At 38.9% G+C, this 14,726-nt stretch overlaps 1 protein-coding gene across 4 annotated transcripts in view; it reads left to right on the forward strand.

The window, feature by feature from the left end:
* MALT1 (MALT1 paracaspase) overlaps positions 1 to 14,726 on the forward strand; it is an 88,236-nt gene that overhangs the window by 39,023 nt on the left and 34,487 nt on the right. For 2 of the 4 annotated variants that reach the window (XM_033238728.1, XM_033238733.1), the window contains exons 6-9: positions 181 to 277; positions 1,118 to 1,150; positions 4,599 to 4,625; positions 6,741 to 6,773. In XM_033238728.1, the coding sequence (XP_033094619.1) occupies positions 181 to 277; positions 1,118 to 1,150; positions 4,599 to 4,625; positions 6,741 to 6,773 (190 nt within the window). The remainder of the gene's footprint in view (positions 1 to 180; positions 278 to 1,117; positions 1,151 to 4,598; positions 4,626 to 6,740; positions 6,774 to 14,726) is intronic. The other 2 variants (XM_033238735.1, XM_033238730.1) reach the window with 1 other exon arrangement.

Here is a 14,726-nt window from a genome sequence, read left to right on the forward strand (position 1 = left end):
TGTTGGAATCATTACAACATTTACTTGCTGGTATTTAACCTGATGAATGGAGCTAATGTAACAATGTCTAAAGCCTTCTGAGATGTTACGTTTTGCAGGGTATTTTTAAAACACAATGACTTTTTCTCCAAGCCATTAACATTGAAGAGGAAGTACTGACATGTTCTAATATTGACATAGGTGCCTTATGTGGATTTGGAACACCAGGGAACCTACTGGTGTCATGTATATAATGATCGAGACAGTCAAGATAGCAAGAAGGCAGAAATCATCATAGGTAAGAAGTATTTACCCAGTGTTCTGACAAGTGGACTATAATATAAGCTATATAAACTGCAACGTTTAAGCAAAGGAAATTATACTTTTTACCCCATACTATTTAATGATGTGTTAAGTATTAGAAGTTATATTATTTATATTGAAATTTGAAAGAATGCATACTGAAATCATAATCTAGGTTCACAGCAAAAAGAATCAGGGAAAAAGGCCATTTTATTTAGATTATTTTAGTTATAGTTTATTTTCAACATTTATGATAAAATATGTATTCTTTAAAGCTTTAGCTACAAAAAACTTGATTCAGTGGAAAAAGATTTTTGGCCAGGTGCAGTAGCTCACACCTGTAAAATCCCATCACTTTTGGAGGCCAAAGTTTGGTTGTTCATTTGAGCCCAGGAGTTTGAGACCAGCCTGGGCAACATAGTGCGACTCCATCCCTAATACCAATAGATAAATAAATTAGCTAGGCATGGTAGCATGCACCTGGTACCAGCTGTTTGGGAGGCTAAGATGGGAGGATTGCTTCAGGCTGGGAGGTTGAATTAAAAATAATAATAATAAAATAAAAAGATTTTTAATAAAACATTTTTAAAAACAAACAAACATATAAAGGAAAGAAAGGTTATTAATCAACAATCCCATTATTAACCTCATAATTTGGGAATTTGTTATATTTCAGCTTAATATATTTAAAGTTATATTGTTCATAGTAGGAGGTATTGATGCATGTGTTGGTTTGCCAACATATCTCTATGATATTTATCTCTGTTTGCTTGACGGCCGCCCTTCTTAAGATCATGAATTACAATATATTCAAATTTGTTTTTTCTGAAACAAGGAAGAACAGATGAGGCAGTGGAGTGCACTGAAGGTAGTGTAAGTCTTTGGTTTGAAACCAAATCTCCTGCATGCTAGTTACTCTTGGGATTGGTGGAGTGCTCTTAGCTTACTGAGTGCAGTGATGGAAAAAATACTAGCTGTAAGAAATGATTTTGATTGAAGAATATTGTATTTTAATCTTCGAAGTTTTATAAATGGACAGACACGATTAAATTGACACACTATTACAATAACTAATTTTCAGTTGACTTTCTATTAATATTACATATAAGAACAAAGTTCCTGCATTGTATCTTTTGAGTAGTGAAAATTTGCAATTAATTTTTAATGTTAATTTTTATCTACATAAAATTTATTAAAAAGATAAGTGGCTATATGATCATGGATATTTGTTTTAGATTATTTTGTCTGTCCTTTAGCCATGATTAGATGCTCTCAAATGAAATTTAGTTTTTATAAAAGTTTTAGGAGAGGAAATTTGTTTAACATATGTTTTATGAAATATTAAATATTCTGTATTAATATAAAATTGATCAGGATTTTTTGAAGCTACAAGACTTTAGATAATCTACCATGTCACCTTTATCATAATATGTAAAGGGAACTGAAAATCTGTTTCAACATAAACTTCTAATTTTTTTTAATTAGCCGAAGCATTGTACTTAAATTGTAATGAGTAAATATTAAAACGTGGATCATCTTTCCTTGGTGTGATGTCACATTGTTTTGCAAAATGAGATTTGTGGATGGCAAAGTATTTTTTTCAATTTCTGCCTCTTTAGTCCATAAGCTTAGGCTCTATTTGGGTAAAGTAAGGAAATAATGTTAAATTTACATTTTCTGATTTTCCTGTCCTTTGTGTCTCTGTAGTATCACTTTGAAATACTGTAATTACTGTTTTCATCCTAATGTATAGTTGCGAACAAGAATTCTCTCTTGTAAGGGAGTTATAATTCGATGATCTGTTAACTCTGTTTGAGGGAAGCCATGTGAAGAAATCCTAATCGAATTCCTCTTCCTCTCTTAATCCTTTTTGCCTAATTGCATGGTTTTTAAGGCTTCCTAAAGTTGGTAACCTCTAAGAATAAATATAAGCTAGCACTGCTGTTTGGCTCCAGGATGATGCATGTGAGTTACCACCTTGCTGTGCTGCTTCTATACCTGCAATATTCTCTATAATTTTTGCAGTAGCAGGCACACTATTAAATAATAATTTTCAGATAACTATTTAGAACACATAAAGATGAAAATCCAGTTATGAAGTTTCTCCAGAAGTCTCAGATGAAAAAATTAGATCCAAATTATTTTTCAGTGAAAGTTCACAAAGTTGAGAATTGCATATGAACAGTGTCCTTTATTATATATATATATATTTTTACCTATAGAGCATGGTGTCCTCTGTTGCATTTTGTGTATTTTGTTCAAGATACTTGATCAGACTATTCAGCCATAAAAAAGGAATGAAATTATGTCATTTGCAGCCACATGGTTGGAACAGTCATTATGTTGAGTGAAATAAGCCAGGCACAGAAAGACAAATATCATACGTTCTTACTTATATATGGGAGCTAAAAAAGTCGATCTCATGAAGGTAGAGAGTAGATTAAGACTGGGAAGAGGCTTGGAGGTGGATGAAGAGAGGTTGGTTAATAGGTACAGACCTGAAGTTAGAGGGAATAAGTTCTAGTGTTTGATAGCACAGTAGGGTGACAATGGGTAACAACTATTTACCATGTCTTTCAAAATAGCTAGAAGTGAAATGTTCCCCACACAAAGAAATAAGTGTCTGAGATGATGGATATCCTAAATACCCTGACTTGATCATTATACATTATATGCATGTGTCAAAATATCATATGTGTCCCATAAATATGTACAATTATTATGTTTAAATGACAAGAAGGTACTTGATCAGGATGAGGGGTGCGGGTTGAATAGGTGGATTTTTTTAGGGCAGTGCAACTATTCTATATGATTAATGATGAATACATTTATACAAATTTTAATAATTTAAGAGGTCAGAGGAGGGAAGTCCCAAGATGGAATGGAGACTGTGAGAAAAGAACCTAACTGTATTGCAAATGTATGATACAGCCTCACTGAAGAGGGGTGAAAGAGTATAGTGCTGCCTACCTAAGTAACTAGGTAACTGGGAATGAGTTGAGCCTAATACTGAAGGCAAACAAAATTGCACATAACCCATGTGCTAACTCAGACCTTCTTCAATTGATTTTATGTAACATGTAAGAATAAAGTTTCTACATTTAAAAAGTATGAATAGTATATAACATTTGTAATTTATTGTTAATGTTAATTTTTATCTTCATAAAACTTGAAAAAAATAGATGGCTGTAATGTCATTGCTTATTTTACCTATCCATTGGCCATGATAAGATGTCCCATGGGGGTACAGGTTACTTCTGAAACCACTGTTTCTCCCCAAAAACACCTTACACCTTGAGAAACTATGAATCTAACCATGAGAAAAACATCAAATGTCAGTTGAGTGACATTCTGCAAAATACCTGACCGTTACTCCTCAAAACTGTCACTGTAATCACAAACAAGGAACACCTGAGCAAGTGTCACAACCAAGAAGATACAAGCCTAAGGAGACACAAGCAGTTGTAATGTGAGATCCTGAATGGAGTCCCTGAGCAAAAAAGACCATTAATGATTCATTAGTTGTGACAAATATACTATTCTAGCATAAGACGTGACAAATACACTATGCTAACATAAGATGTTAATAATAGGCCGGGCGCAGTGGCTCAAGCCTGTAATCCCAGCACTTTGGGAGGCCAAGACGGGCAGATCACGAGGTCAGGAGATCGAGACCATCCTGGCTAACACGGTGAAACCCCGTCTCTACTAAAAAAAAAATACAAAAAATTAGCCGGGTGTGGTGGCGGGCGCCTGTAGTCCCAGCTACTTCGGAGGCTGAGCCAGGAGAATGGCATGAACCTGGGAGGCGGAGCCTGCAGTGAGCCGAGATCACGCCACTGCACTCCAGCCTGGGCAACAGAGCAAGACTCCTTCTCAAAAAAAAAAAAAAAAAAGATGTTAATAATAGAGAAATTAGGTATGGGGTATATAGGAACTCTGTCTGCACTACCTTCACAGTACTGTAAACCTTAAAATGTTCTAAAATTAAAAGTTGACTTAAAAAAAAATCATTTGAGATTACTGGTTTTAATTGGCCAGAATATCTAAAACTATGAATAAATTATGAAAGAGCCTAGTTTTTGTCACTTAATGAAAACATTGATAGCTTAGAAGTCCTAAATGATAAGCACAGCAATATTCACTATTCTTTGCTATTCAGTATTTGCATGGCTTCTTCATTTAATTTGAAAAGTTGTAAACTGATAAAACACTATTGCATGATTCACTGGCTCAAAGCTACTTTGATTAGTCTTACTATTTATGCTAAACTGGCATTTAGATTACTTAGTCTGTTTTCTCTTATTTTGTTTTAGATGAATTAAATAATCTTGGTCATCCTGGTGAGTAATATAAACATAAAACTTTAGTTTTAGATTTTTAAATTGTTGAATGCAGTAAAAATACCATAGGTACTCTTTTGCTATAGTAATACCAGTAACTTTTTTCTCTTTACTTAAATAATGTAATTTAAGGTTGAAATTAACTACATGAAGTACAATTTTATACAAGTGATACATTAAAAATATTTTAGGTTATAAAACTGTAAGGGTAGAAAAAAGTGTTTGAGGTAACATAAAACCTCAATGTATTTTTTATCATTGTGTGTTACTCCTTGTATCATAACAAGGAAGTTAATGGGGGAAGTACATGATCTTTAATCTGAAAGCAGGAAGCAGTGTTTGACAGAGTGACAGGGGTAACATTTCTGAACTGATCAGACCCCTGGGACCTTTTTTTCGGTTCCTCAGTCATACAGTGTATTTGAACTAGTTGGGTGGGTGCCTATATCTGGAGTAAGAAGTGTGTTTATGGGGATCATTGGCACCGTACAGGTGGGTTGGTCAGTGACCATTTCTTAATGAGTGACAGTTGTCAAGAGTATGCAGAACTCTGTAGGCTAATTTTAATTAGAACAGATTTCTAACAAGCCTTCAACTGAGATAAAAGGCATATCAACAGTGAGAACTACATGAAGACACAGGATATCAACACAGTGTAGGCTTTCTGAAAGACAATGATGGAACCTGTGAATAGATCTGAAAATAAAACCTTTCAGGAGTAGATTAAGAAGGTGGTTATGTCATTTAATATTTGTAGAAAGCCCTATTACTTCTCTACTTATTTCTTACTATTTTAGCATCATTACTAGTTTGCTTAGTGTCATATTCATATTGCATTAGCAAACATCTATTATTGTGAATGCCATTGGGCTGTGCTGACTGTATATAAGCAAATTAGACACAGCAGAAAGTCCCCATTATGTGTGCATCATTCTCCTTGCTGTAGTAACCTCAAATTCACACAAAGCCTCAGTGAGACCTGCTTCAAGTAGGTCTTGAACTGTCAAAAACCATCCTAGTAATTGTTTCTCTTGGTCTGAATAGAATCCCCTTTCCTAAATTAGTCTGTTAGTTCTTGCTTTTCTTTAATGATCGTTATGAAAAACTATTTTAGGCTGGGCGCGGTGGCTCAAGCCTATAATCCCAGCACTTTGGGAGGCCGAGACGGGCGGATCACGAGGTCAGGAGATCAAGACCATCCTGGCTAACACGGTGAAACCCCATCTCTACTAAAAAAAAAAATACAAAAAATTAGCCGGGTGTGGTGGCGGGCGCCTGTAGTCCCAGCTACTCGGGAGACTGAGGCAGGAGAATGGCGTAAACCCGGGAGGCGGAGCTTGCAGTGAGCTGAGATCTGGCCACTGCACTCCAGCCTGGGCGACAGAGCCAGACTCCGTCTCAAAAAAAAAAAAAAAAAACTATTTCAGAAAAACTTTTGTAAATAGCCACGGCTAAGATTCTAAAATTTTCCTGACCCTTTGGGTTTTTTCTTATTTCCCACAATTCAGGGAGTACCAAAAATTTAGGTTTAAAAGAAGAATGTTGTACAGGGAAAACTTTTAATAGGCTTCAGTGGCATTTATTTTACCAATAGTACAAAGTTATCTCTCGACAGTAGTGGACACACAATTGATCAACTACATGTTTCCCTACATGGTGCTCCAGGCACAGGGAGGGATTTAGTTTACGTATAGTAGAGAGTGAAAGCATAGAATCCAGAAGGAGACTCCATCAGTTAGTATCCAGATTTGCTACTTACTAGCTTAATCACTTTGGACGAGTGACTTTAATCTCTCTCTGCCTTAATTTCGTTATCTATATAATGGGTTTAATATAGATAGGGTAGAGTGAGGTTTCATTAGATCTATTATATATAAAGCATGTAGAACGGTGCCAGCTGTGGCATCAGGAAATGGTAACTACTGCTACTTCTTATTGTGAACACCACCATCAGTTTTTTCCATTCAAGAGTGTTTTTATTAAAAATCTGAAGATTAGAAACTATATTCTGTAAATGATGCTGCTGATGTTTTATACTTTTCCTGTATCTTTAACTCTGGAAATATACCATGGACAACAGCATCTTATATGTTTTACTTTTTTATCTTTATATAGATAATAAAGAACAAACAACTGACCAGCCTTTGGGTGAGTAGAGCTTTAAAATGCATGATCAAAGTATAATTATTGTGTATAACTCCAGAAGGAATTTAAGACATTTTAATTTGCTTTTTTAAAGAAATACTTGAATAACATTGGGGCCACATGTTTTATGTTTTGTATCTGTAAAAGAAGGTTTAGAAGAGGAGGCTTAAAAATGATTACAAATTCGGTGTCTAGGGTCAAGTCACCTTCTGTGGAGTGATTTGTGTGTTTCTGACAACATGCAAACAGACGTGCGTACAAAAAGAAACATGTACATGCTGCATAGTTAGCATAGGGGAGGAAGTGGTTAGTGCTGTCTCTTGGTAAGGGATAGAAATCACAAGGGCTGCAGTAGCTTTAGCGTTTGCCCCTCTGTCTTCTCCAATGGGAAGAGAAAATAATGTAGGATAAAATGTAAATGAACAGTTGCATTTAAAGAATGCCTGGGACAAGAAAATGTAAGGGAGAAAAGTTTAGCAGATTAACATTTAAAGATGATAAAAATAGGTAACATCTTGATTCTGGCAGAAGCCAGATAAAATATGTCTAAAATTTGTCCATTAGATTCAGCTACTGAAGATGTGATTGGTGGCTTTGAGTGGAATGTTGAAAGTGCCTAATATGTGTCAGTTACTGAGTTATGCTGGGAATTTAAACATGGATACAATGTAGAAAATAGTGGAAAAAGATTCAGAAGTGTACAAATGAAGACAGTACATATTAATTTGTTGGAAAGAAAGGGTGATTTGAAATTAACTAGATAGGGCATATATTCAGAGTGTTTTGGTAGGAGGGGAAAATGTGAGGATATTTACATTTGGAAAGGAAGTATCTGTTGAGACTATGTAAATTAGAGTGATCCATCAAAGAGAGGACAATTTATAGAGCAAGTTCCTAGAAGAGATGATAGGGATTTGGGCCCAGGTGAAAACAAGAGAAATTGGCTTTAATCAGAATGTTGAAACCTCTTTTGAGATTAAAAAGAAGGAGAGATTGGTGAACAGATAGATTTATTGGGAAGTTGAGGACATTTTTAGTTAGTTTTTTGTTTCTAGGTAATTAGGCATAGTCATATGCTTAAAAGATTGAGGAAAAGGCCGGGCATGGTGGCTCACGCCTGTAGTCCGGCACTTTGGGAGGCCAAGGCAGCAGGATCACCTGAGGGTCAGGAGATCGAGATCAGCCTAACCAACATGGAGAAACCCTGTCTCCATTAAAAATACAGATGCTGGGCGTGGTGGCGCATGCCTATAATCCCAGCTATGTGGGAGGCTGAAGCAGGAGAATCTCTTGAATCTAGGAGGCAGAGGTTGTGGTAAGCTAAGATCACACAATTGCACTCCAGCCTGGGCAACAAGAGTGAAACTCTGTCTCAAAAAAAAAAAAAAAGATTGAGGGAAAAAGAGTAAAGTAAGGCTGAATATAGATCTTACGCTGTGGCAGAGGCTTAGAGGCTAAAGAATATGGAAGCAAGGTCTGATAAGTCTGATCTACAAGTGAATGTATATTGAGAGTCCAACTAAGACTTTTAAAAATTAAGAATTTATAATGGTTCAGATCAGTTGTGTGATTTTTCAGTAGCAGAACTCAGCTTTAAAATAGAGAAGGTGATCTGGGCGTGGTGGTACATACCTGTAATCCCAGCTACTCGGGAGGCTGAGTCATGAGAATCACTTGAACCCAGGAGGCAGAGGTTGCAATGAGCTGAAATCACGCCACTGCACTCCAGCCTGGGTGACAGAGTGAGACGCTGTCTCAAAAAAAAAAAAAAGCCTTCAAAAAGTTACTAAACTGGAAGAAAATGAAGGAGTCAGGAGATTTTTAAAGTTCACCAACTTAGAAGAGAAGTAGAATAAGTAGTAGATGGCAAAACTGTTAAAAGAATAGGAAGTTGTTTTGATTACAGAGAGGAAATAGATTATTTTAGATTTCAGAGGTGGAGCAGCTTAGGTTGACGCAAAGTCCAAGCCATGATCATGGAATCAGGAGGCAGTGAAGGTGAAGGTGTTTGATGTTGATAAGGATAAGGGACTGTGAATTACCACCTTAAGAAAACCTGCTATGAGGGCCAGTCGCAGTGGCTCACGCCTGTAATCCCAGCATTTTGGGAGACCAAGGCAGGGGGACCACCTGAGGTCAGGAGCTCCAGACCAGCCTGACCAACATGGTGAAACCCCGACTTTACTAAAAATAGAAAAAAACAATTAGCCGGATGTGGTGGCACATGCCCGTAGTTCCAGCTACTTGGGAAGCTGAGGCAGGAGAATCGCTTGAACTTGGGAGGCGGAGGTTGCAGTGAGTGGAGATCATACCACTGCACTCCAGCCTGGGTGACAGAGTGAGACTGTCTCAAAAAAAAAAAAAAAAAACCTGCTATGTTTCATTCATAGTGGTAAGTTTTCATGTATTCCAGCTCCATGGTCTTTTCTTTAGATCTCCAGACAGACCTCGCGGATTAAGAAATACCTATTAAAATAGTGTTCTGAACAAAGGCATAGCCATCATATTCCATAGTGAGGAGCATACGTATGTCTTAGGTACACAAAATGACAAGATCCAAATGTAACTGGGTTAGTTGTTGAAGATCGTTTAATCAAAAATATGCATTTAATAGTAATCCTAACTAAGTGTTTTCACCTAGTGAAATGTATAATTTAACCCTGAGATGTAGGTATTTTTCCTCATTTTTAGTAGATGAAAATTTAAAACTGTGTTTAGTAAAACTTGCTCAGGATTATACAATTTAGTGATTGAGACAGGATTGAAACCCAGCTGTCTCTCATTCCATAGCCTCTGTTAGCTCCATTATGCCAGGTATTCTTTCTCAAACGTGTCCCAATTGAAAGAATAAGATGGGCTGGGCGCGGTGGCTCAAGCCTGTAATCCCAGCACTTTGGGAGGCCGAGGCGGGCGGATCACGAGGTCAGGAGATCAAGACCATCCTGGCTAACACGGTGAAAACCCCATCTCTACTAAAAAATACAAAAAACTAGCCGGGCGAGGTGGCGGGTGCCTGTAGTCCCAGCTACTTGGGAGGCTGAGGCAGGAGAATGGCGTAAACCCGGGAGGCGGAGCTTGCAGTGAGCTGAGAACCAGCCACTGCACTCCAGCCTGGGCAACAGAGCCAGACTCCGTCTCAAAAAAATAAAAATAAAAATAAGATGAATGGAATATCAAGTCAACCTCTATCATGGAAGTTCACCAAACATTTATCTAATGTTTCATCTGTGCTTTATGACAGGCGTCCCCCACCCCCAGGCTGTGGACCAGAACCGGTCCGTGGCCTGTTGGGAACTGAGACACACAGCAGGAGGCAAGTGAGCAAGCATTACCGTCTGAGCTCTGCCTCCTGTCAGATCAGCAGCGGCATTTGATTCTCATAGGAGTGTGAACTCTATTGCGCACTCCTTAGGAGAATCTAATGCCTGATGATCTGAGATGGAACAATTTCATCTCAAAACCACCCCTCCCCTGACACTGTCCATGGAACAATTATCTTCCACAGAACTGGTCCCTGGTGCCAGAAAGGTTGGGAACCGCTGCTTAATGAAACAAGAGAACAAGCCTTGGTTTGTGAATTCAAGGCTTTGGGATACTAATAGGAGACAGACATTAAATGAATAATATAGTACATGATACATGCCTAGTAGAAATATGTAAAGAATCTAGAAATTGTTCATAGAAGATGGTGATCAGATTAGTTTAGGAGAGTTAGAGAAGGCTTTATCCTAAGAGACAAAGCCAAGGTGAGAATTTTCAAGGATGAATTGGGAGCTCTCAAGGGGATAAAATGAAAATATATGGGATGAGAGTTCATTCAGAAATGAAGGAGAGGGAAAAAAGGGTGAAGACATGGTGAGGATGGAGGCATGAAGTAGATGGTGTGGGTGAGGAACAAGTAGTTCAGTATTGTTGGAAGGTAGGAAACCAGGGAAGGAGTGACTGGAGGCTATACTGGTAATGTAGTTATTTATTGCTGAATAACATTGCAAAATTTACTAGATTAAGAACTGCATCAGTTTTATTATCTCTCATGGTTCTCTGGGTTGGACTGGGTTTAGCAGGTGGTTCTGCTGGTCTTTCTTGGGGTCTCTCATGCAGTTGCAGTCAGATGAGGCTGGGACTGCAACATTCAAGATGGCTTCGCTTACATACCTGGCACCTTAATGGGGGTTGCTGAAAGACTGTGAAGACTGAAAAATCTCCCTCCCTCTCTCTCTCTCTTTCTCTTCCTCTCACTCTGTCTCTCCCTCTCCTTGTCTGTCTCTCTCTGTCTTCCCCTCCTCTTCCCGCCCCCCAACTTCTTTCTCTTCCTTTCCCTCTCCTTTCCCTCGGTTCCTTCTCCCTCCCTGAGTGGTCTCTCCATGTAGCTGTTTTCTTTATGTCGTGGCTGGATCTCCAAAGTGGAAACTGTCAGAGCTTCTTAAGGCTTAGACCCTGAACTGGCAGAGTCACATATCATGTTGCTCAAAGAAAGTCACGATACAGCCCAGATTCACAGGTGGGGTGACTGTACTACAAAAGGGCAAGGATACTGTGGTTTGCTGGGGGCCACCTGCTACCACAGCTGGAAAGATAGGCATGGACTAGAATGCAAATGGCCTTGAATGCCAAACTACATGACCAGTCTAATCCCCAGCCACTCCTTCCCTAGTCCTCTACCTTCCAGCAATACTGAGCTGCCTGTTCCTCACCCACACGAGCAAACTGGGACTTTATTTTGTAGGACATGGAGAGTCACTAAAAGATTTAATACATGAGATTTTTAAACAAATACTTAATAGCATTTACTATATGCCAGCTCCTTTTCTAGGTGCTTCTGAATATTAACTCATTTTAGATAAGTAACATAATAATTAAAATTATTAGACATGGGACTAACGATATAACACCAGTTTTTGAAGAATATATTACATTAAACTTTGGAAGCTGTTTAGAATCATGAGTTAAAATGTCTTTCTGAAGTGGCTTCATTATTCTTTTGCTGAATCCAGTGGCATTTTTGTTGCACTTTTCCAATAAATGGTTTGTGTTCAAGAAGTTGTGGATAGCTCTTACAGTAAATGTTTTTCTACAGAAAAACTCCTTCATTTATGTTATCACTTGAAGACCATTATAAATTGCTTTATATTTGCCATCTTGAAGTTTTCTTTATTCCTCAGTCTTACCTCCTCAAATTCAAGTTTTATTGTTCGTTTCTCTGTCGTGTCTTTTTTCCTCTCCCTTTCTACTGCTTCTCCATCTTCCGATCACCCCAGTTCACCTGTCACCCAGGAACTGTTTTACAAGTAGATTGGACAGGTAAGATTTACTTACCCACCATCTTTTTCACCATTAAAGTCAAGGAAATGCTCTAAGACATCTTAGAATCTAGCTATTAAAAATTATCATTGGGGAAAAATTTTAGAAGTGTTATAGACAATTATCAATACATACATTTTAAGACCTGTAGTTCTCACACTGTTGAGCCTGTGCATTCTGTAAACTGTACCAAGTGTTTCTTTCCCAAAGAGATAACAAAACCAGTGAATAAAGATTTGATAGCAGCAAAAACATCCCGTGATGCTTCGTTTGACAGTTAATTGTATTTGCCTAAAGACCCAGTGATTTCTTTTTATTATATACTTACAGTTGTTTTCTACCAATAAAAATCTATGATGTATATAATTAAATGATGGTATTCCATGGAAAAATGGAATGATTTACAAGCATTTTACTACCCCAGTAACTTTTTAACCTCTTGCTGTAAACCTATGATTTGGGCTATAATGATGTAAACCAGAGACAATGCATTCTCGCATTTCCTCTCACTTTAGAAGAAGATTAATCTAAGTCTGTCACTGTGTTGAGGTTGGATCTGGATTCTAATAGCATTGATGGACTCACAAAAAATGTGCTGTGGATTAGCCAGCTAACAGTCTTGCTATAGTGGGTACTTTAGTGTAAGAATACTAGCTTATTTTAAAATAAATTTTGAAAAGGAAATACAAGGCCAGGCGTGGTGGCTCACACCTGTAATCCCAGCACTTTGGAAGGCCGAGGTGGGCAGATCACCTGAGGTCAGGAGTTTGAGACCACCCTGACCAACGTGGAGAAACCCCATCTCTACTAAAAATACAAAATTAGCCAGGCACGGTGGCACATGCCTATAATCCCAGCTGCTCGGGAGGCTGAGCCAGGAGAATTGCTTGAACCCGGAAGGCAGAAGGTTGCAGTGAGCTGAGATCGTGCCATTGCACTCCAGCCTGGGCAACAGGAGCGAAACTCCATCTCAAAAACAAAAGGAAATACAAGTGATGTTGGCCGGGCGCGGTGGCTCAAGCCTGTAATCCCAGCACTTTGGGAGGCCGAGACGGGTGGATCACGAGGTCAGGAGATCGAGACCATCCTGGCTAACACGGTGAAACCCTGTCTCTACTAAAAATACAAAAAACTAGCTGGGCGAGGTGGCGGGCGCCTGTAGTCCCAGCTGCTCGGGAGGCTGAGGCAGGAGAATGGCGTGAACCCGGGAGGCGGAGCTTGCAGTGAGCTGAGATCCGGCCACTGCACTCCAGTCCGGGCGACAGAGCGAGACACCGCCTCAAAAAAAAAAAAATACAAGTGATGTTAAGTTTTATGCTGCCTCCTATTGAAATCCATGCTGAGTGTTCTCAGCTTTTTCATTGAATTAATAATGTGGCTTAAGTATCATTTTTCACTGTTACATATATTCATAAGATTGGGCAGTTTGCTAGAAATCTCTGAACATGTACATACAGAATAAAGATGACATGATGTAAAGTTACGGAGGCTTTTCACAAAGTAGAGTTTTTTATCCTTTGAGAGAGTCACATTATTTTAAGTTGATGCCAGTTTTAACACTAGGTTTAAGTGTTCTATGGAAAGAAAAGCAATTTCAGCAGATTTTTGGTGAAATAATCATCTCAATGATTTGAAACATCTGAAATTACATATTGTAGCCATCAAGTCAGCAATGTGATTATTCATGCCTGTTTCAACTTCATAAGAGTAGTATTAGCCGGGCGCGGTGGCTCAAGCCTGTAATCCCAGCACTTTGGGAGGCTGAGACGGGCGGATCACGAGGTCAGGAGATCGAGACCATCCTGGCGAACACGGTGAAACCCCGTCTCTACTAAAAATACAAAAACTAGCCGGGCGAGGCGGCGGGCGCCTGTAGTCCCAGCTACTCGGGAGGCTGAGGCAGGAGAATGGCGTAAACCCGGGAGGCGGAGCTTGCAGTGAGCTGAGATCCGGCCACTGCACTCCAGTCTGGGCAACAGAGCGAGACTCCGCCTCAAAAAAAAAAAAAAAAAGAGTAGTATTCATAATAACTTACAAATAAACAGGGTTGGTTACCAAGTCCTGGCCTGTGTCAGAGGCGGGTGGCCTGCAGTTCTGCCCAGGCGGCTCTTCAGCCAGTTGACTGGTGCTGCAGGTACTCTTGTCACCTTGTCTCTCTGCTCCCTGGCATTTCTATCACTGCTGCTACCATGACAGGTGCTGCACACGCCCCACTGTCAGCCCTCAAGAAAGAGCCATCACAGGCTCTTATTGTCACGGGATGGTCTTGAGGTTTTGGTTTGTTGTTTTTTTTATTTTAATTTTTTTCCTCCCTTTGATACCAGCGGGTCTTGAGTTTTTAACCATTGACCCCATTCCAGGCTATCAAAGAAAGGTACCGTGTTGAAGACCTCATAAGCACTGGCCAGCCTTCTACACTGTTTTAGGTGGGCTGCACACCTGGTTAAGCTAGCTGCTACTTATAGGCATAGATATACATTCTTTTACGAACGAAAAAACTGTTTCTATCAGAATATATTATCTTTGAGCAAAGTCTCAGTGCACTAATTTCAAAAAATGAACTTTTAAGGTACTCATACACAAAATCTTCACATATTCCTGAATTTGAGTCAAATGAGTATTTTTAAAAGATGCTAAGAAGAGGCAGTAGTACAT

The sequence above is a fragment of the Trachypithecus francoisi genome, unplaced genomic scaffold, assembly GCF_009764315.1.
Source record: "Trachypithecus francoisi isolate TF-2019V2 unplaced genomic scaffold, Tfra_2.0 Contig01474, whole genome shotgun sequence".
Classification (NCBI taxonomy): Eukaryota; Metazoa; Chordata; class Mammalia; order Primates; family Cercopithecidae; genus Trachypithecus; species Trachypithecus francoisi.